Source organism: Lissotriton vulgaris, unplaced genomic scaffold (assembly GCF_964263255.1).
Source record: "Lissotriton vulgaris unplaced genomic scaffold, aLisVul1.2 SCAFFOLD_2515, whole genome shotgun sequence".
NCBI classification, from domain to species: domain Eukaryota; kingdom Metazoa; phylum Chordata; class Amphibia; order Caudata; family Salamandridae; genus Lissotriton; species Lissotriton vulgaris.
In genome coordinates, this window is record NW_028247158.1 from 143,707 (window position 1) to 168,455 (window position 24,749).

The following is a 24,749-nucleotide window of genomic DNA, read 5'->3' on the forward strand; positions in this document are numbered from 1 at the left end:
GTAGCGCGCTATATAAATGTTTGACTTGACTTGACTTGACTTTACACAATATAACAGGTTCTTGATATATCACATAAAGGCCAGCTTTCTACAAATCTCATTAGAGTGATTGAGATCTCGTGGCCGTTAATGAGGCTGGGGATTTTAGTTAGTTTTTTCCTGTGAGCTATGTCTTTATTGTCTGCTGAGGATGACAGACCTTCTATTGGAGGCCCTGAGTAACAGAATGACCTATCTTTGAAAGTCTGAAGGCTCTTTTGCTCAAGTGTACAAGAACAAGCACATTGACCACCATACATCCCCACATTTTGACAATTAACTTTTATTCAGGGTACTAAAAGCAGCAGAAATGGGGTTGACGAAACAACAGAAAGACAATGTCACAAGGACATATTATGGCAAAGATATGAAGTTAAAGACAACTTAAGGCAACTAAAGGCCCAAAAAAAATAATTAGTGAAAAGGTGAAGGTGACCGACCCAGGCTTTCCCTCGTCTGGTAACAGGACAAATAAGAATTGTAGTGAAAAACCGATCTTGAAGCAAAGGTTCAGAAAAAAAGACTAACTTTAATCTTTACATAAAACCAATGCCAAAGTTTTTTTTGTTTGTTTGTTTTCTTAGACTTTTATATAGCGCAAACTAGACCCGAAGATATCCAGTATCAGAGTGCTTTACATGAGCACCAGTTGCATTACAAATCAACACGGAGGAGAAAAAAAAAAAGAGTAAGAAGGAAAAGGAGAGCGAGAGAGAAGGAAAAGGAGAGCGAGAGAGAAGGAAAAGGAGAGCGAGAGAGAAGGAAAAGGAGAGCGAGAGAGAAGGAAAAGGAGAGCGAGAGAGAAGGAAAAGGAGAGCGAGAGAGAAGGAAAAGGAGAGCGAGAGAGGAGGAAAGAGAGAGAGAGAGAGAGAGCGAGAGAGAAGGAAAAGGAGAGCGAGAGAGGAGGAAAGAGAGAGAGAGAGAGAGAGCGAGAGAGGAGGAAAGAGAGAGAGAGAGAGAGAGCGAGAGAGAAGGAAAAGGAGAGCGAGAGAGGAGGAAAGAGAGAGAGAGAGAGAGAGCGAGAGAGAAGGAAAAGGAGAGCGAGAGAGAAGGAAAAGGAGAGCGAGAGAGAAGGAAAAGGAGAGCGAGAGAGAAGGAAAAGGAGAGCGAGAGAGAGAGAGAGCGAGAGAGAAGGAAAAGGAGAGCGAGAGAGAAGGAAAAGGAGAGCGAGAGAGGAGGAAAGAGAGAGAGAGAGAGAGAGCGAGAGAGGAGGAAAGAGAGAGAGAGAGAGAGAGCGAGAGAGAAGGAAAAGGAGAGCGAGAGAGAAGGAAAAGGAGAGCGAGAGCGCGAGAGAGAGCGCGAGAGAGAGCGCGAGAGAGCGCGAGAGAGAGCGCGAGAGAGCGCGAGAGAGAGAGAGAGAGAGAGAGAGAGAGAGAGAGAGAGAGAGAGAGAGAGAGAGAGAGAGAGAGAGAGAGAGAGAGAGAGAGAGAGAGAGAGAGAGAGAGAGAGAGAGAGAGAGAGAGAGAGAGAGAGAGAGAGAGAGAGAGAGAGAGAAAAGCAGAGAGAGAAGGAAAAGCAGAGAGAGGAGGAGGAGGGAAAGCGAGAGAGAGAGAAAAAAAAGAGATGGTGTGAGTAGGAGCGTTAGTGTGTTAGTGATTCCATGGATGATGACATCAGTGATTTCTTCTTTCATGATAAAATCCACCTGATTCAACCGTCGTTTGTCCTTGTGGGCACAGCCGAAACGGATGAGACGCTGAGTACCCTGCCTTTGGGGTCAGTTACTCACTCACCCAATTTCCCCCTATTTCCTTACAAAAATTCAGTTCTTAACTCTTCACTTGAACAGAGAATGGTACCTAGCTGCAGGAAAAGGGCAAAAATCATCCCCCTTCAGAAGAAACCTTCAGCGGACCCTACGGTTGCATTCAATTATAGGCCCATTTCTCTGATGCCCTTCTTTTCAAAGGTCCTGGAGAAGTACTTTAATTCCGTGCTAACAGATTATATAGAAGGAAACCATGTGCTTCATGACAGACAGTCGGGCTTTAGAACCACTCTAAGCATGGAAACAGCCCTATTGGAGGTTTCAGAAACCATTAAACTCAGATGGACAAAGGGGGCAGTGCGGTGCTGATACTGCTGGATTTATTCGCAGCCTTTGACACCGGGCCCCATGACCAGCTGAGGTCCTTCACAGCTCTTGCGAAGGTTATTGGATGTGGTGTTGGGGGCACGGTGTACAATTGGTTTGCGTCCTTCCTTACTGAGCGGTAGCAGGAAATTTGGTCCCCTCCCCCTTACAGCTGCCATTCCTCCAATGCAAGTAGGGGTCCCGCAGTGCTCTATTTTGAGCCACACACTTTTTAATATTTATATGGCTCCACTTGCACGTCTGGCAGATTTGCATGGTGCAAAGATCATTTCCTTTGCCGATGACCCTCAACACCTGTTCACTTGTGACAAAGGTGCGAGTTTTCGTGGAATGGAGATAAATAAATGTTTAACTGAGGTCTTTTCTTGGATGCGACTTAACCAACTCAAGTGTAATCCAGAAAAATACAAAATCATCTTTTTCGGCTGCTCCCCTTGGGCGGACTGGAATTTATTGTAGCCCTGTGACATGTACCCTCCTTCAACCCCAGTCAGCACAGTAAACAACTTGGAAGTCAAGTTGGACACTAGTCTAGCTATTAAGTTCCAAATGACATCCACCACATCGTGAGGGAAAGAAAAAGAAATCAGGTTGCCCCGTTCAATCTCCAGGCATGAAGGTGTAATGTCTGGAGGTGGGGGTGTAGAACCTGCCCCTCCATCTGAGAGAGGAGATCTGCCCTGTAAGTGAGACGGAGCGGCGGGTGAGAGGAGAGGTGGAGAAGGTCTGAGTACCACACCCTTCTTGGCCAATCCGGGGCAATCAATATGACTCGGGCCCGGTCTTGGCGAATTTTCCTCAGAACCCGAGGAATCAAAGGTATGGGAGGAAACGCGTAAAGGAGTTGTGAGCTTCAACTCAACTGAAACACGTCCCCCAAGGCTCCTTGCATCGGATACTGGAGACTGCATAATGACAGGCAGTGAGCATTCTCGTGAGTGGCGAACAGGTCCACCCGAGGAGTCCCCCACATCCGAAAGATGTCGTGAACAACCTCTGGATGGAGCCTCCACTCGTGATCGGCAGAGAACTGCCGACTGAGACTGTCTGCACGAACGTTCTGAACCCCGGCCAGATGATTTGCCACCAGACAAATCTGATGGTCCTGAACCCAGGACCAGAGACGCAGAGCCTCTCTGCATAGACACTGCGACCCTACTCCTCCCTGCTTGTTGATGTACCACATCGCGGTCGTGTTGTCAGTCAGGACCTGAACAGACAGACCGCAAAGGGAAGGGAGGAAGGCCTTGAGCGCCAGACTTATTGCCCGCATTTCTAGAAGGTTGATATGAAGCAACCTTTCCTCTGGAGACCTCCAGGTCCCCCAGATGAGCACCCCACCCGAGAGTGGACGCATCCGATATTACTGTGGCAACCGATGGAGGAATCTGAAAAGGCTTCCCTTGAGACAGATTGCCTTCCACGCTCCACCAAGTCAGATCCGCTGCAGCTTCCTTGGAGATTCTCACCGACTCCCTGAGATCTCCGTTGTGTTGATACCACTGCCTGCGGAGGCACCACTGGAGCGCCCTCATATGCCAGCGTGCATGGTTGACCAACAGAATGCATGAAGCCATCAGACCGAGCAGGCGAAGGACCTTCAGGACTGGAACGACCGCTCCATTGTAAAACAAAGGAATCATCTCCTGTATGTCGCGAATCCTTTGAGGGGGAGGGAATGCACGACACACAGTAGTGTCCAGTACCGCACCTATGAACAGGTTGCGCTGTGAGGGCACCAGGTGAGACTTGGGTACATTTATCGAAAAACCCAACCTGTGCAACAACTGAGTTGACACTTGCAGATGATGGAGCACCTTCTCCGGCGATTCCGCTTTGATCAGCCAGTCGTCTAGATACGGAAACACATGTATCCCCGTTCTCCTGAGATGAGCTGCCACCACTGCCATCACCTTGGTGAAGACTTGAGGCGCAGTAGTAAGACCAAACGGAAGGACCACAAACTGGTATTGTTGTGACCCAACCGTAAAACGGAGCTACTTTCTGTGCGACTTCAAGATGGGAATATGAAAATACGCATCTTGCAAGTCGATCGACACCATCCAGTCTTCTTCCAGCAGCGCTTGAAGAACCTGTGCAAGAGTGAGCATCTTGAACTTTTCCTGTTTCAGGTAAAGGTTCAAGATCCTGAGATCCAGGATTGGCCGAAGCCTGCCATCTTTCTTGGGGATCAGGAAATACCGGGAGTAGCACCCCTGACGCCTTTCCTGCTGTGGAACCACCTCTATCGCACCTTTTTGGAACAGAGCCAGGACTTCTTCTGCAGGCAAAGCAGGTGGCCCTCCGAACAATAACCCTGGCAAGGAGGGTAATTGGGAGGGAATTCCTGGAAAGGAAGTGCATACCCTTCTCTACAAGATTGAGAACCCAAAGATCCGATGTTATTAATTCCCAATCTTGTAGAAAAGGAGTAAGCCGACCCCCCACTGGGCCCACATGATCCGGAATGGCGGATCTAGGGCTGCTTTGCTGCGTTGGCCGGGGGTTGGGAAGGAGAGGAGGAGGAGGAGGATTGACGACCTCTAGGGCGGGATTTTTGCATGCCCCTGTATGACTTGTACAGCATATTCTGCTGCTGTTGAGGCTGCTGCTGGGATGGTCTGTAAGAACGAAAGGAAGATCTTCCAAACCCCCTGAAGCGTCTACCAGTAGTACCTCTGGACTGAAGACCCAAAGATTTAGCAGTGGCCCTACTGTCCTTAAAACGTTCCAAAGCAGCATCAGCCTTCTTGCCAAACAATCCTGAACCATCAAAAGGCAAGTCCAACAAAGCAGACTGGATGTCCGCAGAGAACTCCGATGATTTAAGCCAGGCAGCCCTCCTAGTGGCCACGCAGGAGCCCATGACCCTTGCCACCGAATCAGCAGTGTCTAGACCACTCTGAATAACCTGTCTCGCAGCTGCTTGAGTGTCTGATATCACTTCCTGAAAATCCTTCCTGTCATCCTCAGGAATTTTCGGAATCAGCTGCTTGACAGAATCCATCAAGGCATGGATATACCTTCCCATCAGACACGTTGAGTTGGTTGACTTTAACGCCATACTGGCTGATGAGAAAACCTTCCTGGCATTCTGATCTTGCTTTCTGGATTCTTTATCCCCAGGAACCTGTGGAAAAGCACCAGCAGATTTCTTTGAGCAGGCAGCCTGCACCACCAAACTCTCAGGCAAGGGATGAATAGATAAAAACGCAGGGTCCTCAGGTGCAACTCTGTATCTCCTCGCCACTGTTCTAGAAACTGCAGGAGCAGATAAAGGTTTCTTCCAAACCTCATAGATGGGCTCAGATAAGGCCTCGTTGAAGGGTAACACAGGTTCAATAACTGACGAGGGTGAATGAAGAACCTCTGTTAAAATATTAGGTTTATAATCAGCAGTGGGCAGAGTAATATTTAATAAACTCGCTGCTTTTTTAATAACGGTGTTTTAAGGCACCACATCCTTCGATGGCACACTTGACACTGAAGCCAATTCGCACTCAGGCGACAGTTCAAGCCCACTGGCCTCACACAAGTCTTCAAAAGGATCCTCAGAATCCTGTAACTCCCCTTCTTCAGTATCTGAATATTGATATCTTTCCTCTTCCAGAAGCCTCTGGGCCTTTCTCCGAGATCTTTCCTTCACAGCAGACGTCAACGGATTCGGAATCGACTCCGACGGGGTCGGTGCCGGCGTCGAACCCGAAGTCGGATGAGGCTTTTCAATACGAGGTCAGACAGAATCCTGCCTCGGAGTCGTAGGCTTCGGCGTCGATGAGACTGGCGTTGTGCGCTTCGGCGTCGACGACACCGGAGGTGTCGGAAAATGCCAATGCGGAGGTATAGCCGGCATAAAAGGCATGAAGGGCGCAGGGGCGTAAGCATGGGGAATACCCAAGTTGAATGCCATAGGACCCGTGGGACCAACAGGTGCACCAGACGGGAACATTGCCCTGGAATAAACACCAAACATGGTGTTCAGGAACTGAAAAGGATCCTGACCTGGAGCTGGAAATTCAGGATATGGATCTTTGGGTCGTTTCTGAGGAGGTGGAGTCGAAACGACGTCGACCTCTTCACCGAGTCCAGGAACCTGGGTCGACGAATCCGCAGGCATCGGAACTTCGACTTCACCAGCCCCCTGCTCCTCACCTTCATCCTCCTGACCAGAAGGATGGGATGGAACCGGAGATTGGACCTGCTTCTGAGATTCGGGTGAATCCGGATGTGAAGCCTCACCAACAGAGATATGTTCCGACTCCGAAACCTCCACTTCCTTATTCAGAAGTTTGACCTGGGACTTCGGTCTTGAACTAGAGTCCTTTCCGGAGTGATGATGTGACTCATGGCTCCTCTTCTTATGCTTCTTCCTCGAAGACTTCGAAGCGTCAGCCGAAGACTACTCCGAGCGTGACCTCGAACGAGACCTCGACCTCGATCTCGACCGACGAGTTCGAGACTTCGAAGACTTCTTTTCTTTCTTATTTTTAAGTTTTGCCACAAGGAGTTTCGTCTCTCTTTCTCTTAACGCCTTCGGAGTCATCTTCTTGCAGCAAGGACAGTCCTCGACGTCATGGTCGGAACTTAAACACCAAACACAGCATTCATGAGGATCGGTGATAGACATAGTCTTGCCACATTCGCCGCAAGCCTTAAATCCAGTTTTCTTCGACGACATTTCGAAGAATATAAAGATAGACACAATAACAGGATAATAGTAACAAAGTTACTGTAAAGCTACAGTACGATCCCTGAAAACCGTTAGCGTTGACGACGCGGAAAAAAGGGAACTGATGTCATCACGCCGGCGTGGGCCTGTTATAGGCGTCGGTGACGTCAGCGGAGTCGCGAGCGGTGCCGTGCCTCTGTGACGTCCGGATCCACGTCGGCGCGAAGCTACAAAAAGAATTTCCGAATGTTGCTGACGCAAGGGGATATTCACAAGGTGAGGAATCCACACGGCAGATGTATCTATCAGAATCAAGCTATTGCTGGTACTTATTATTTATTCAGAGTTTTATATAGCGCGAACAAGATCTTTACAGATATCAGAGCGCTTCACAGAAATAAGGGTGGGGATAGCATGAAGGTGACGCAACATAATATTAGGTGCAATATAAAATTCAGTAGCATGATCGGATGGCAGTCATGTTCTAATAAAAGATCAATAAACAATCAAATAAGCGATAATATAAGACGATACTGAGTCTTTCATACAACTACGATAAAAGTCAGGCGAACTAATGCTAAAGGGATTGCTTATGCCAGTACCTAAAAGTTACGGGGAGCAAAGGGGAACGGGCATCGAGATTCAGTAGGCTAACGTGTATAGTCTAATAGATATTTAGTGAGTAATATAAAAGGATCGACTATCCAACATGGAATTATGGCAAACAAGAAGAATAAACGAGTCTAGATCCTGAATAATATGACATTATTTGACATTAGACAAACATGTAACCAGTAATACCCAAGCGGTGCGAAGTCTCTGCTTCGGCTTGATAAGAATGGTAAAAAACTTTCTTCCCCTTCTCCCGGTGGAATCCCATAAAATCATAGTAGAAGCCTTAATTACATCTAGGTTGGAAAACGTAAATATCTTGTATCTGGGGCTGCCAGAGTATTTGCTCAATCGGCTGCAGGTTGTTCAAAACGCTGCAGCCAGAGCTATTCTTATGGTAAACCCCAGAACTTGCAAGTCACCCCACCTGAAGGCGTTGTACTGGCTCTCGGTGAGAAAGAGGGTCCAGTTTAAGGCCCTAGTACTAGCTTATCATGCCTTCCATGATACGGGTGCGGTTTACCTGAGAAATAGGATCCAACGTTATCAGCCTTAACGGGCCCTATGATCCTCTAGACAATCCCTCATGGTTATTCCCAAGATCATGAGATCTCAGATAGGAGGACAGTCATTTCAGGTCCAAGCTGCTAGTCTGTGAAATAAATTGCCCCTTTACCTTAGACTGACACAGGACCAGTTGTCTTTTAGGAAACAACCTAAAACGTGGCTGTTCCAACAATAACATCATGGTGCCAGGGCGGGTCCCTTTCTGTTTCAGTTTTGAGATTAGCACCGGGACACTCTCCGTGAGTATCAGCACGCTTTATAAATGCCCAATTTCATTTCATTTAATTTCATTTGAGATGTGATGAGTGATGCCACTGACCATGTTATAAAAAAAACCACAGTTGATGGACAGAATGCAGAACGATGTCATACATTCACCCCAGTACAGAGATCTGGGCCTAAATCCATCGTTTTTTTGCACTCCAAACCACCCCAGTTCAGACATGGCCATATGCAAATCAGTCTGACCCTGTGCCTCATGGGAACAGTCCAGCCCGAACTGCCAAGCCATGCCTTCCCTGGACCGGAAACAAGCTTCCGAGTACCGGTTTCTGGCATTCCAGCCGTCTTCAGCCCGGCTTGCTTGAATCCAGTGGTGTGAAGAGCATGGGACTCACGTCGGAGCATACCCATCCCACTCAGGGTGACAAATGCAAAAACCACAGTTGATGGACAGAATAGTGTGGAGTGCAAAAAAGCGATGGATTTAGGCCCAGATCTCTGTACTGGGTTTGAATGTATGACATTGTTCTGCAATCTGTCCATCAACTGTGGTTTTTGCAACTGACCATGTAATGTCATGAGTGATGTAATATGCGAGGTCATAAGCAGTGCATTGTGGGGGCGCGAGTTATAGTTAGCTCGACTAACTAGAACTGCTGAGTTTCACTGGTTTTGTAAGAGTGAAACATGAGCCCAGCTATAACGTCCCTATAACCTTTGGCTCTTTCAGTGAATGTCTAAGGTATTTTTTATTCTATTTCATAACTATAACATTCCTGTGACCTTTGTTTTTTTAAGTAGTATTCGCATTTACACAGTGGAGGAGAAAGGGGGTGGGCCTCTGACCGTCTCTCAGGAACATTACGGTGTAAGACTTGAAAGGGTTGACAGGAGGACTGCTTGACCCCCAAGGTCCCTCGAATGTAAAGTGGACTAAACCCCACCAACCAGTAGTGCGCTAGGAGCCGCGTTTGCAGAGAAGTGGAGAATGGAAAGAGGCCTCGGAAGACCTCTTAGCAATCCCGCAGTGTGGAAACCTACTGGCCTTGAGGTTCCTTGGGGTTCAACAAGCCCTCCTGTTACCTCCAGTAAGTCTCACACAGCGGGATTGCGGAGAGGTTTTCGGAGGCCAAGCCCCCTTTCTGCGCCACTCTGCAAACGTGCCTCTTGGGGCACTACTGGTTGGGGGAAGAAGTCCACTTTTGTTCTGTGAAGTGAACGCCAAAAATTACTTTTCAGGTGAAAAGAAATTACTGCATAATAGTAAGGGCAACTCGAAGGAAGCTTTGTTGTCACGCATCCTTCAGAGGAAGTGATCTTGGGGTGATCACCAAGGTGACACTTTATTTTTTTGTCCTCCGACTTAGTCTTCTTTTACAAACATTTTCCGCATTAACACCTAATACGTCTACCAATCATGCAGCTTGTGGTAGATACAGGATTCTTACTGAATGAAGGTCTTAAGCACATTACCAGACTCACGCCGAGTATAATGAAAACAAAGGTACCTGTAACACCAATCCCAGAAAAACCACTTTGCTGACAAAAATGCACTAACCACAATAAAACAAAATCCATGTAACAGCACATTACCTTTCAATAATAATACCTTTCAATAAAAATAAACCCACTACAAAATTAAGATTTTTTTTACACACACGTTGTGCGCATGTATATATATATATATATATATGCAGTGATGGATCAACGATTCTCCTGCATCACACAGGTTGCACTTTAAACACAGGGTGGAGGAGAGTTCCTTCCTCCCAAAAGTAGGACACATACATTTACTGAAGAGGGGCTGCCATCAGAGTTTGATGTCCCCAACTTTGGTCAATTTGTAAATACATTTTATGTGACTGGTTTCGACATCAGTATAGACTGAGGTGTAAGTAGCACTTTAATCTTTTGCGTATAGTTGTACATTTGTCAGTGAGGTTTACATGGTCATTGTTTTGCACATTCCATTGGCACCACTATAATGATGAAATTAATTTTTATAAAGGTGGTTTTAAGTATGCATATTATTACTTTTTAACCATGAAATGATTTATATATATATTTATTTATATTTATATGTATATTTATAGTGGTATATTTACAGCTGCGATATTTTGCACATGTGTAACTGCACTATTGAAACGCACTTTGAAGATTTTGCCTTTATAGGACCTTAAAGCAGTCTATACTATCCAGCATTTATGCAGATGTTGAAGTTCTGTGAATACGACAGTAATTCCCTTCTATTTACAAATGTGGAATGGCTGCAATCGCTGTTTTCAGCATTTTGACTTGCCTACTAGTATTTTGTTTATTTTCATTCATCACATGGTGTGCACACGATCAGTTAAAAAGAGGGCATTGTGGGTAAAAATTCTGATGTGATCAAGGGCAACTGCCCGAAACGCGTCGTCTGCTACGCTGCTGAATTTTCTGGAATAAAGAAACCCTTTTGCCACTATTTGGGATTCGTTGGTCTTTTGTTTGATCGCCGAGGCACTGGAGATTCCAAGCTGACCTTTGAGTTGATATATATATATATATATATATATAGAGCATTTATATAGCTCACTTCTACCCGGAGGCCTCGTAGCGCTGTATTCATACCGCTGTGGAACCCATCCTGGCTTTCCTGTGACATGTCCACTCCTGGGCACCCCCAAGGTGAAGCCAGGCATCCACAGCGCTGCAGGGGCCGTTGTGGAGATTAAGCAAGCTATTGCCCAGAGTAAAAGAGTGGGACCCATGATTAGACTAGGCACTGAGGCGAGAATTATCAGATCCGGGGAAATTAGGCGGGAATTGAACCCTGGTCCCGGGCCAGACCTCTGCATCAGGGTCTGCCACTCTAACCATTGAGCCTCGCTTCTCCGTGTATAGATAAACATGTACAGTTTGTGCACAAAAATGATTAGCCTTTATTTAAATAATTTAAAAAGCAACAATCGCAGAGGTCACATTTTGTACCATAACAGGACTTTCCTGAAGACAATTCTAAAACTTGATGGACCTAAATGGATAATAACTACTTTTTTTGCACAGTATAAATCAATTATTCACTCATCTAGTATTTCAGACATAGTTTGGCTCTGTTAACGAACGCTGCAATAAAGACCATCAAACATGCGGAGGAGCCAAGCCAGCGACTGAGATGGCCGCATAGACGCTCGGCTCCGTGAGCCCTCTCGCCCCGCGCATACGTCCTGGCAATTATCCTGAGCCATAACGGCATATTTAAGTAGGCGAAGGAGAACTTTCACTTACCGTCTGCTCCTGAGGCTTCTACGTGTGGCGGACCCGGAGGAATGTTCCCGACTGTTCCGCGGCCCTCGCGGTGTTGGGACCGGGGTGCCGAGTGAGAGGAGCAGCCGGCCACGACTGCGACAACAGCGGCCACTGGTGGAGGTGAGGAGTCGGCCGGTAGGCGCCGGTGAACAGATGGGCCGATGGTGACAGTGCCGACCCAGTCCACCTAGCGGAGTGCCTCGTGGGGCTGCGTGGCATAGCAGGGTCGAGGGGAGTGCACGACTTTTGCCCCCCCTTACCAGTCCTGTGTCCGGGCATACTCAAGGTTCACCCCCGGAATCAGCGGGCAGCTCCCGGGGAGCGGCAGAGATTTTGTTTAGCCCTTTGGTGACTCTTCTCCAGGGAGCCTGCCTTACAATTCTGAGTCCCGGCTGTGGATCCTGTAGCGCCCTGGTTTAGGGCCCGGTCCCTGAGGTGAGGTGAAGAAGGACGAGGCAGGATCAGCTAAGATGGCGGCCGGCACCCTCCTCTGTGGACCACATCCAGGTCGAACAGCTGCTGTGCGGGTGAGATCAGGGGACTCGCGGTGCGAGAAGGAGCCCACATCCAAAGATATCTTGGCTGCTCTAACGACCCTGCATGAGACCCTGATCTGTAATGCTCGGGACTTGGGAAAAAGGATGGCCGCCATTGTTGTCCCGCCGTTCCGTACGGGCACAGATCGATCTCAACGGAGTGCCGACGTGCCCGCCTCCATGTCCATGAAGAGTGCTCCAGCTACGCCTAGGTTCATGGAGACGCTGAAAGACTCGGCTCAAGTGATCGCCCTGGATAGCTCTGCTGTATATGCGGGTGTCTCTTCGGGGCACATGTCTAATTGGCGGCTGAGGAAACCACGCCGTTTTACTTTTTGGGCTGCCCCGGCGACGTCGCGGCGCTTGCCGGATTGTGTGACTCTCCCTCCTCGGATGGTGAGACTGTGTTCGGACTTGGAGGTGTGTTCGGGGTTAATATCGGCACAAACGGATTTCCGCCATATAATTTCGGATGGGTTTGGGTTGCTGCAGTCCCATGAAGCGAAAACTCAGCCTGGCCCGCCCGGATCACCTGGACCCTCCAAGCCGCTCCAGAGTCTGGTGGACTTATTGTTGACTGACGGTGCTTGGGGGACACTCGGCTGGAATTATATTGCTGGTGTGGTCGGCGATTGATGTTCTCCATGGATATTCTGATCTTGCTTTTAGGATGTCTCCTGGGCGCAGATCCACTTTTTTCTTCTCTTCTTCTTTTTCCTCTTTTTCTATATTTCGGGTCTCCATTAGGGCGACGGGCACGCTGCTGGGGGGGGGTAGGCCGTGGCCTTCTGCAGGGGTGCAGGGTGGGGGGTAGGGGGATGGGGTTTGTTAATTTGTCCGTTATTGTTTCTATGGCCTTTTAGTCTTTTTTCCCTTTTTAGTGTCGTCGTCATTCATGTCTCCTGCAATATGTTTCGTATTGAGGGGTGGGGTTCAGTTTTGCTACGGAACGAGTTTGTGCCCACATTTATCCTGATTCGCGTACCCTACCCCCAATGCTTCATTTGTATTTGTATTATTTGCGGATATCCTGATTCATGCTCGTTATTGTAGGACCATGTATGACCGTATGGCACTTCTTTTTAGTTTTTCCTCATTGTAAAATGAACCTTCGTAATCCTGAATTCCGATCTGTACGCCTGCATACAAGCCATGCCCTGGACATTTGTAGGAACCCGGTTTTCAACCTGTTCTGACCTTTCCACATTGCTCTGCTATACTTCTGCTTTGACTAGCGGCCGGCCGGGGTGGTTGTAGGCCCATACTTGTAATTCCTTGAAGTAATAATAAAGGTTCCCCAAAAAATAAAAAAGACCATCAAACATGCATGTAATCCAGGTGACTTAGTGATTGCAAACCAAGTGACCAAAAGTAAGCAGAGAGTCAAATGACAAATCTCATGCAAATGCATGGAAATGCAAAAGTTTGTAGCTGTGTTATGAATGATCACACATACCTTAAAGTATTCAGTGAGACATGCATAGCATAAAGGATAAAGTGAATAAAGTTTCACTGGGAATTCATGTTATTAACGGATAATCAAGGAAATTACTAAATGAAATACCATAACACAATAAGGTCCCTATAAACATTACTAATATTTTACTACATGACTTGTAAAATGTGAAATATCGAATACCTCTGCATCATCATTCCTAACAAATACAAACTGATCACAGACCAGGGTATGAAACAAATGATTATCTCAGCATGCAAATGGCTGCTGATTTAGACATTAAATTTAAAAAAAATAAAACATACCTTGTAAATTAGTTCAACAATCACCAACTGCAGAATATCTCCGAAAGTGTGCACTTGATCAATACAAGTGCTCAAGTAGTCCAATGCGCGGTCCTATGGGAACATATTACAGTATCAAAAGAAACATTTGGCTTTCACAACATAAATTTGGCACCATTAAAAACATGCAAACTATTATTAGATGGCCATCAAAATAATTTTAAAGTGTAGAAAAATCTTTTCAGGCATATTAATTTTTCAGTGTTCTTTTCAAAGTTCGGTTTTTCCTTTTAGTAAAAATGTGTATGGCAATTTTTCAGGAGCAAAATTATGACCTTTCTTTGCATATCTATTCTAAACAAACACTGCTCATCCCCTTCCATGGTAAATATTTAGTTTTATTTTACTACGTACTCTTATTCCTTTTAAGTCTATATTAGTGACTACATCCTTCAATATAAGGATTTGAGGAGCAAGTAAAAATGTGGTAGAAAAAAAAGCTGGGGTTAAGACAATCTTACATCCAATCAAACACATCAATCATGCAAAACTAAATAACAATATTAATAATTACAAAACGGATTACAATGATGGAAACAAAAACATTATTGCCGAAAAAAGGATGTAGAATTTGTGAAGAAAACAATAAGACTGCACAGGAAGACTGTCAAGAGCAGAAATCTATTGACATAGTGCTAGTTATTTCCACTGCTTGTGAGGCTAGGCTAACCGCAGGTTTAAATGAGTTCTCAGTAAAAAATAAATGGATGCAAAGACTGTAGGAGAGTAGGGTCTGCTTCCTATGGGCAGCCCCACTTTTTGCTGTGATTTTCAGGTTTTTCGACTTTAGTGTGGCTGGGGGCCTGCTAATCAGACCCACAGCCCAGCTGTTTTCTCTCTAAATTGATACCATGTACTTTAGGTACATACCAGATTGGGTACTGGGTCACCTTTGTGAGTCCCTGTATAGTGTACCATAGGTACCCAGGGCATAGGTGCATCCAAGGCCTACCAGGGGCTGCAGCATGTATTATGCCACCCCTGGCTACCCTCCAAACTGACACCACAGGCTGATCACTCAGCTTGGGTAAGGTGGTGTAATCACCCCTTACTTAGATATAGTATACCTATATCTACCTTATATATAGACACATATGCACCTATAAGTCACTCCCATGGTAGGCCTCGACAATCCTGGAGGCAGAGTGCTTGGGTTTATGTGAGAGGGTGCCCTAGCATGAGCTGAGCCCCTCTGCAGCTTTCGGAACCATCTCCTTATAGCTGTTGTTTTATGATATAGCCATACCATATACTCTGAAGTGCATTATAATCCTCGCGGTTAATGCTAACTTTCGTTTGGCTTTATCAAAACACGTTGTGTAAGGTGTCAAACACTTTGGAATACTACACCATGTATGTTACTGCTTTGCCCGGTTAAGGTTAAACAGAGCCCCAGCATCACAAAATGGATGCTGCTGCCACAGACAAGTCTGACCTCCTGCTGCTGGACGAAACTCCGGCAGGGGAGGCCTGGACAATAGGTTTCCTGTCCAGGGAGGTGCCAGCACCTCCCCAGACAGGCAGATGTGTATTGGGACAGGGAGGGCTGAATCAGCAAATGCTTTTTGAGACTCTGCATTGGGCACACAAGGTGCTCCATGCATAGCCCGGTTCAAACCAGTTGCTGGGGCACTCCAGCCCCAGCTCTGGCGCGAAACTGGACAAAGGGAAAGGGGTGTAATCACCCCCTTCCCAGATCCGCCCATAGGAGGGATCTAGGCAGGTAATCCAGCCCCTTAGCTTAGTATAAGTATAGGAGCTGTGTCCCCAGGACTTCAGATTATCCTGGAAAGAAACATTGATAGAGAACTCTTGGACCTTCGACATTCTATTCTGACTAGAAGACGGAAGACATCTCCCTTGTGGTCAAGGAGTGACCACCCTGTGCAAACAGGCACCACCAGCAACTTGCCGGTCTGCTTTGTCGACGCTACCGCCGAAACCCGAAGACGCAGCGACACAGGAACTAGACTCTCAGACTTCTCTAACTCCGACCCACATCAACAGCAAAGCTGAGACCCGTGGCGGACACGAGAGACGTGGGACCGGACACCCTGGACATCCTGCATTTTGCTAACTGCTCGACTATTGAGGTACCCTCGCAGTTGTGCATTGGGGTACGAGAAACCCCAGAACTGAGCACCATTTGCACCGAAGCTCAGCCCTCCACACTCCACGAGTGCCGCGTGGGGCCTGCTCTTGCATTTCAGCTTGTGTCTTCCTGGTTCCTTATCGTTGGCTAGTGAGCCCCCTGAAGACTTTTCCTTTGAACTAAACTGCTTTCCTGGTTGCTCCAAGCTTGCTCCAGCTTCCCTTCAAAGGAGAAGCGCCACAGACCTTGCTGGTCTGCAACAGAGCCAATCTCGACATCCTGCGTGGGTTGAGTTTGCCAAGGCTTGTTGGGTCCAATCCGGATACCGACACCACAGTCAACTAGATCCTTCGTGGGACTGCTCGAATCCAGCGCCTGGCCATCGTCGATGCCTCCTGGACCTCGTGGCTTAAGAGACAAACTCACCTTCTTCACTTTCAAGCACGCGACATCGCCTGGTTCCTTCCTGGTCACTGGCTAGTGACCCAGACTCTGTCCACCTATGCTTTCTGGTTATTCAGATCTACGATCCACCCTTGAATCCGCCCAGACACTTTTCCTCTGGTCACCTGCAGCACTTCTTGGCAGATCTCCATAGCAAACGACGACCAACCCAGACACGAAAAGACACCTATGTATCCCGCTTCCCTGGGTGAGGTAACACAAGTACTCCGGTGCTCCCTTGGGTCTTGACTCTCGAAGTGTCCTAGTTTAAAAGGGTTCCATCCTAGTCCATCGGGAAGTGCCCTTAAACATCAACTTTGTAACTTCTTCGTTTCCCGTTATAAGTCAATGGTAACTCGCGACTGTGTTTAGACACTGCACGCATCTCCCGTGGGCCTCCTACTTCCTAACCTTTGGTTGTTTAGTGTAGTCCCAGCGATTCTACAGGCCCTAGGCCTGCTGTCTAACTCTCACGTGGTTCTTATACCACTTCCTTAGTATATGGTTTGTGAGGCCCCTAGGGCATAACTGTATTTGTGCAACTCATAGTATGCTAATTGAGTAACTTGTGATGTACTTTGACCTCGGACCTCAAAGAGTGCAGAGGGGTTGTGTTAGAAATAAATACATATATATTTGATTTATATACCTTGTGTGGTGTCCTTTAATTTGGTATTCAAGGGATTATAACTGGTAAAACAGCTTGCTTCACATGCTCTCTGAAGTCTTAGCCTATGACTGCTGGTCCATGCTACCACTAGCTTGTCTATAAGGTTGACTTGACAACCACTATCAATAAGGGTCGATTAGACTGGTGCAAGGTGCCCACTAGAATAGTGGACGTCATATGCCAGGCTAACTTCTCACCAAGACCACATTAGAAATAAATATCTAAACGGCAATGTGCTCAAACACCATCTGTCTACAAGCTAGAAATCCACTTGCATCAACTAAGCACAACTTATGGAGTGAAAGTATTGTTTCTCTATTTTCAACGTTCATAGCTCACAATTTCCAATCAGTGAGAATGTAGCTTATTATTCATTAGTTTAACCACACATACATACTATTTCAACATGGACATCCAAACTGTTTACTACACCAACCATAAATCTTTAAATGCACTCACCTGGTCTGCATGTATTAGCATCATGAACGCATTTCTCTTGCAACTGGCATCTTTTTCGTTCACCAAGAAATCATGGATCAGTTCAGGAGCATCTGGGATGAGGTTTTCAAAATTTCTGAGAACCAAATGTCAGCTTTTAATAATAAGGGACTAGAGCAGCTAAAATATCACATTCGTTTGGAAAAAGGAGGGACACATTAACAATTGCAAACTTTAAATTTTCTAATGCAAAAATGATTACTTCCTGGATAAGCACTTTCCGCTAAAATGAGACCTCGTCTTTTTTTCATTTTACTTACTTAATTTGGAATAGGATCGCGCTGGAGTAGCCTCAAGAGGCAATCAACCAATTTACCTAGCAAGAGAGGAGACTGTACTTTAAGGCAGGTGACTTTAAGTCCCACCAATGAAGCAACTGCGATAAAATAGTGGCCTGGAGTATAAATGAAAAGCATTACAGGGTTTAGTCTGAACTCTTCATGGGGAACATGGTTGGCCTGGTGCATAAAATGAATGAGAGGCTACGTGCTTTTTTATGACCTATCAGAAAGAGTGAGAATCAGTGGGTACTTGATACAAGATGCAATAAAACAAGAATTACAAACATTGCCCAACTGACAGCCAAATGGTAATGTAATGTAAAGTGGGTCTGAAGAGCGCTGCTTGGCATCCATGAGGGTATCCAGGCGCCGAGTAGGTGAGAGAGGCCATGTGGTAAGGCTGGGCATAAGTACATGCAGTCTTGATAGTCCCGTAAAACAACTAATTCAAAATAAAGGTCTTCACCATTTTGCGGAAATGAAGAAGTGAAGAGGAGGCCGCAAGGTGTTGGGGAAGATCGTTCCAGAATTTGATGACTTGGAAGGAGAATGATTTACCTCCCATTCTGCTTCTGTGAGTGCGGGGGAGAGGGGGTATGTGAGACAGAGTGAAACTGAGCGAAGTTTGGTGGAAGTGAAGCCGGTGATGGAGTTGTGCCGAACGTGTGTTTTGTAGTGACTTGAATGTATGTGTAAGAAATTTGAACTGGCAGCACTTCTGGATGTGGAGGGGGGGGGGGGGGGGGAGTGAAGCACTCTGAGGAGTGGCGCAGTGCAGGTTCGGCAGGGGGGGGGGGGGGTGTTGAAGTGTTTGGATGATTTCAAATCTGTGAAGAAGACTGGTTGTTATGCGGTGGTTTAAATGATCAACTAACCAGCTTAGTATGGAATGTATTGAGTTACTGTCATTTCTGGCGAAAAGCACATATTGATCAGGCAGCAACCTTGGCACTAACAATGGAAATCTTATTCATTTGTACACGATGTGAAAACCTACCAACGAGCTCTCAAACATACCCAAATTCACGGAGGCCAACCACTTAGACTCTTACCTGTAAATTGTGTAGATTGCAAGGACAGCATTCCTTCGCACATAACTGTGACGATGCTCCAGACAAGCGCGGATAGCTGGCATCAGAGGTTCCAGTAATTCAGCCTCCTTCAGCTTGCACAGAAATCGAAGGGTAGAGCCTCGGATGAATTCATTAGGATGCTGAAGGTCCTATAAGAAGATTAAATATTTTTTTGGCTTAAACATCGCTACAATGTAATACATATATATATATATATATATATATATACACACTGACATGCATCTGCACGTCTCGCTATTCAAACAAGGGAAATAAAGCTTGAAGAGCAACTTGGTTAAAATAGACCCTAATGTGCCCAACATTAGTGCGACATATGGCTACAGCATTCTGGGACATATAGGGTACAAAACCCAAAAAAGAAATGGTCGATATACATTGGAACATGTATTTTATACAGGATGTATTTGGACATTTTGTAAGATTAATGCCTATTCTTTTATTTTGTGGTATTTAAGTAAAGTTATATATTATGTAGGACATCGAGACGACCTGAGGGGAGCACAGTCCATGTTAGAAAAGTTTAGACAATTATCTGACTTAGGAGTCAACAGGCAGAGGTCCAAGCTCTTTCTTATGGTGCAGAGCAGATTCTTTCCTCTCTTACCCCAGCCAGCTAAAGAAACGGTCGCTAGGGCCCTCATACTATCCCGCCTGGATTATGCCAACGCTTTGTATCTGGGTTCCCCTTCCTTTCTGGTTAACCTCATGCGCGCTAGCGGAATTCCGCTCGCGCGCTGAAAATTCGAAAATCGCACTTTGCATGACGAGCTGGGCTCGGCATCAGCGTGCGAGCGGGCTACGCGATGACGAGCCCAGCTCGTCATCAGCTCCGAAGGGGTTAATAAACTTCAGCTTATCCAGAATGCTGCCGCAAGACTCCTGCTGGGCATCTCCAGACGAAACAGCATTAGACATCAATTGGCTACTCTTCACTGGCTGCCGGTGGCCCAAAGAGTCCAATTCAAAGCTCTGGTACTCACGCATCGAGCCCTTCATGATACAGGTCCTGTCTATCTCAGGAAAAGAGTGACTTTCCATGTTCCAAGTCGCCACCTAAGGTCAGCCTCCCAACGAAGGATGGTAGTCCCCCGCTTCCGTCGAAACAGATTGGGCGGGCAATCTTTTTCGGTCAAAGCCGCCACCCTCTGGAATTCCCTCCCATTCACTCTCAGGGACACCAGAGACCTTGGTTGCTTTAAGAAGCTCCTTAAGACCCATCTTTTTAACATAGCCTACTAAAGCTGCTTGGTTCTGCTGTTCAGTTCTCGACTTCTCTGTGGTTTTGCTTTGCACCAGGATACTCTTGAGTAGTTGTGCGCGCAATAAATATCCATATAACATAACATAACATAACAGAGCAAAAATCCCCCAGAGTGGAAACCCTAATGTTTGGGCTACCTTGGGGTTCAGATTTTATCACGACCAGGCTGATCTAGTGGACGGAAATGTTGGGTGGGCTATTAGGGCACTGAGGGCTTCAACTGAGTTCTGGAAGACACTGCCGCTCTCAGTGGCGGGCAGGATATCCTTTCTAAAAATGGTGGCTCTGCCCAGTCTCCTATATTTTTTTTACTACACTCCCCAATGGATTCCGAGGGCATCATTTAAAAAGCTGGACTCCTTCATCACCGGATTCATCTGGGGCAGGGGGCAAAGACGAGTTGCACTAGCCACAATGCAATGCGCAACAACAGTGGAGGGGTTAGCGGTCCCTGACTTCAAGACATATTATATTGCAGCCCAACTACAATGGCTGATCCAGGGACTGGTGCATAGACAGAATCAAGACCGAATTTTGTACTGCCACTACTCGACCTGCTCCTAGTGTTTCTCAGAGTGCTTGGAGCGCCTCTTGGTGGCTCGCAGGAGCTTAGATTGATGTCTAAATGCTGGAGTAGGGGCCTACAGAAGATCCACATTGAAGCCCCTTACTCCCCAACGAATTACTACAAGATCTATTTAAAGTACTGCCTCATGGCGGCAACTGGCAGGACCTCGACCTCTGGATGGAGGCAGGGGCAACAAAGGTAGGAGATCTGTTTAGAGATACGGAATTGCTCCAGTTTGAGGAATTCCACGCAGAATTTGATTTACCCCAGGTCCCTTCCTACTGCACAGAGCTCTCACGACAGCAATAAGTGCATATGGAAACGCAGAAACTACTGAACCTCCCACATAACAGAGTTGCCAATATATAGCTCTCAGGGGGCACTATTAAGATAGTCTCCGCTTATACAGAGCTTTGCGAGCAGACCAGCAACAACCGCTGGAGAAACTATGGACCTGGGGGGGGGGGAGGACGATTTGGGTATCTCCATTTCTGCTAAGGACTGGGATGGTATCCTAGACAAAAACACAAGGTCTCCAGGAATGTGTGCTTCAAACTCATTATTACAATGTCCTCCATAGGTCATACTTCACACCAGAGTTCGTGTGCCTTCTGATGGGCTCTGTCGGAAAGGAATCAGACTCGGATTTCCAGATTGCGGACGACAGGCTCAGAGAGCCCGTCCGCTGTCCCGAAATCCCTCAGTACTCTCCCGGCCGCCTCTGTGCGACCGAGGGAGTACGATGGCAGTTTTTCACTGCCTTTTCGTGCCAGTTTTTAAGGCACGAAAAGGCAGTCAGAAACTGTCTTTGGTGGCCCCCAGTATGGCCCCCATGGGTGCGAGGCTGCCTGGGGGCACCTATGGTGCCCCTCTGTGGATCCCTGTACCCGGTGTCAGGCACCTTGGGGTGCAGGGATGAATTGCACCCCTGCTTTTCACAATGCAAGCATGCTTTCTGCTCGGAATGGATGCTTGCATTGTGAAGTGTCCGTCCGACATCGGAATCAGCCCCAGAGAGGGAAGAGTGCACATTTTACACATGTTTTGGGAATGTCCCATTCTAACTGAGGTCTTAAACATGATCGAGAAGGCTATCAAGAGGGAAGTTCCCCACACACCGGGACACTGTTTACTGGGATGGTTTCCCCACACAACTAAGACGAAAGTCACAAGCAAGTTCCAAGACTTAGCATTTATTCTGGCCAAACGAGAGATAGCGAGAAACTGGAAATCCCCAAGAGGCCCCCGGACTCATGTATGGAAAAAAGAAATTATTAAATGGGCGGTATGCAAGGGGAGGATACCCCTAAGAGAAGTTGGGATTTATTTGCTTTCCACTAAACAGATGCAAGTTGACTGATACAATTGTATTGCTTGATACGTGAAACCCAATAAAATCGGTTTAAAAAAAATGTACATCTTCTAACAAAGCAACTGATTGTATAACTCTTCCCCTGATGAAGCAAATGGCAATGCATTGGATTACATTTTGTTGAGTAACAAGAATCTGCAAATGGACACAAAAGTGTTTTGATTTAAGTATGCAATATTTATTCGAAGAAAATAATAAGCTACGAAACATGAATGAAAAAGTATTCTTTTGAAAAAGTATATTAACTATTTGTGATTCTATTACAGTCAAGAGATACCGGTGCAAACCAGGAGTGACAATAATTGTAGCCATACTTTTTGTTGATCAAATCTCTAGTAGGCAGTGCTGCTGAATCCATTTACAAAAATTATTAATATAATTAATTGATAACATGAACGCTCAGAAAGCGATACCTGTATTAACATTTTCACAACTCAATTTCCTATTAATTTCTCAGCCAATGTGGAGTCCCTTTTGCCTCTCCTAGCACTCTTCTGAGGAGCATGAAGGTGGAGGGAGGAACAGATGTCTTCCTTCCATTGTCTTTCTCTAGCTGTTTGACTTCCAGTTTCTGATTCTTTATGCACTTCCTTTGTTCCTACAACAGTCTACTTCTTTACAGCCATCCGCTTTTGAAAATACAGAAAAGCTAGCAATGGCAGACTGTCATGCTTGTATATACTTTCCACTAACATACCAAGAAACAAATATTGGTAGTACCATACTTCCCCCTCCCCTTATGTGCCTAAAGGCAGGTATTGGATAGTTACAGTAGGGGTGTCCCTCTCAAGTCAGTAAGCCTGGGAAAAGATCAAATATAAAGAAAAAAAATCTACGTAACAAGAGTTGGTTACTTGAGTTACTAGAGGAATGTACAAGCAAAGAAGACTTATCTTAATACTTAAAAATATGAATGTATTCAAACTATTCAAATAGGAAAAACAGCACAAACTCAAACATAACCAATATTGCTTGTTCAAATGATCAATCATCCATACAGTGGTTCCCAAACAGTGGGTCGTGAGCTAGATTTTGGTGGGCAGTGAAAGTCCTAGCATATGTAAGAAATCAGATTTTTGATACTAATATTCAATATAAACGTTTTTAAAAAAGTATCTGAAAAAATTTACTTTTTTAATAAACAAATAGTAAAAATACTTGGACTTTTGTCCCTTCACGTAGTGAAATAAGTGAAGTGATACTATTCCTGATCTGATGTGGAATTAGGTTTCTCATACAATTGTCTAAAGTATTGAATGTCCTCTTTGGGTTTGTTAAAGGATGGTTATCATCCACCCCCCCTTTCCCCACTTTCACCCAGAGGACGCGCTCTCCTTTAGACTCACTCGGGCAGGATATAAATAGTATGGATCCTTGCTTCCCAAATATTTTAGAACCACAACCCAATTTTTAGAATGCCAAACTTTTGCGACCCACCTAGTTTAATGGACATTTTAAAGATTTTTCTCGAGAAATTTCTCAAAGATCAAACCTTCCACAACGAAAACAAAAGATTGACAGATATTTGTAACGGCCACCTTTAGTTCAGATGTACTCTGGCTAAACAATTTGGCTCATGCCTTCTACCTCTGAACAACAAGCCCCCAATAAACCTCACCCTTTCCCATACCTAGGCAAAGGTAGGTAAGTAGGTGTTGCACAATTAATAGACTTTATCAAAATCTAAATATGAAAAGCTTAAGAACCTAGCAGTGTAATTAAATCTAAGTCCCAAATGGTACTTCTTTATTTTGTTGGTACATATTCACTAAGTGACAGTGCACATATGCTTGTGTGTGTTTTTTAGTCCAGTAAATAAGGCTCTTTCTGCAATCACCTTCTAGGCTACAGAATGCTCTCCATTTATGACTTCTCTCGCTTAGCTCTTTCTCTCTTAGCTTTTAGTCTCAATGATAGACCTAATATAAACAACTGATTGGGAAAGGGTGTTTTCATTCCTATTTCCCTCACTCCTACTGCATAAACTCCAGGTCACTGGTTTGCTTCAGTGTCGATATTCTACTCACACCTTATAGGATTCTGCCATTTTAAACCTTAAAGACTTATTAAATGTAGGGTTACCCGTTGAATATATACTACACTAAGCTTTGATAAAAGTCTACATAAAGAATGAAAAGTGAAGATAGAACCTTCAATACATTTAGCAGGTTTGTTGTAAGAGCAAGACCACGTGGTTAAGTCTTGTACTTGCCAGCCCCTTAAGAAGACAGGACCCGTCTACCCGCTGCCATATCCCAGGCATTAGCTGGTTTGAGACAGATGTACCCGCCCGTCTCAGAGTCCACTGTGACTCACTATCGCGGATTCTTTCAACCCAGACCTCAGACGCCGGGTCGGAAATATCACTATCTATACGTACACAAGTATTTCACATCAAATTACTGGACCAATCTCCTGGAGTTAAGGGAAGTATGGGGCAAGGACCGAGGCAACACCAACAAGTCACCTCGGAAGGCTCTAGATCATCCAGGTGCAGAGGTGTGTTACGACGTTGGATGTTCCATTAACTGTTATGGGGAATGGTCTGGTTGCAAGAGGTTGCAAGCTGGGACTGGGAGACCAGTGAGGCTGAACCAACAAGGGGGCTCCGGTATTACAGATGTGGGGACACCTATGTTCC

At 45.9% G+C, this 24,749-nt stretch overlaps 1 protein-coding gene across 1 annotated transcript in view; it reads right to left on the bottom strand.

Annotated features, from left to right (window-relative positions):
• The window catches only part of COPB1 (coat protein complex I subunit beta 1), a 212,668-nt gene that overhangs the window by 142,642 nt on the left and 45,277 nt on the right, over nucleotides 1–24,749 (bottom strand). Inside the window, exons 4-6 of the mRNA XM_086949640.1 lie at nucleotides 18,866–19,035; nucleotides 17,494–17,608; nucleotides 13,790–13,882 (exon numbers count right to left, since the gene is read on the bottom strand). Coding sequence (XP_086805766.1) covers nucleotides 13,790–13,882; nucleotides 17,494–17,608; nucleotides 18,866–19,035 — 378 coding nt within the window. The remainder of the gene's footprint in view (nucleotides 1–13,789; nucleotides 13,883–17,493; nucleotides 17,609–18,865; nucleotides 19,036–24,749) is intronic.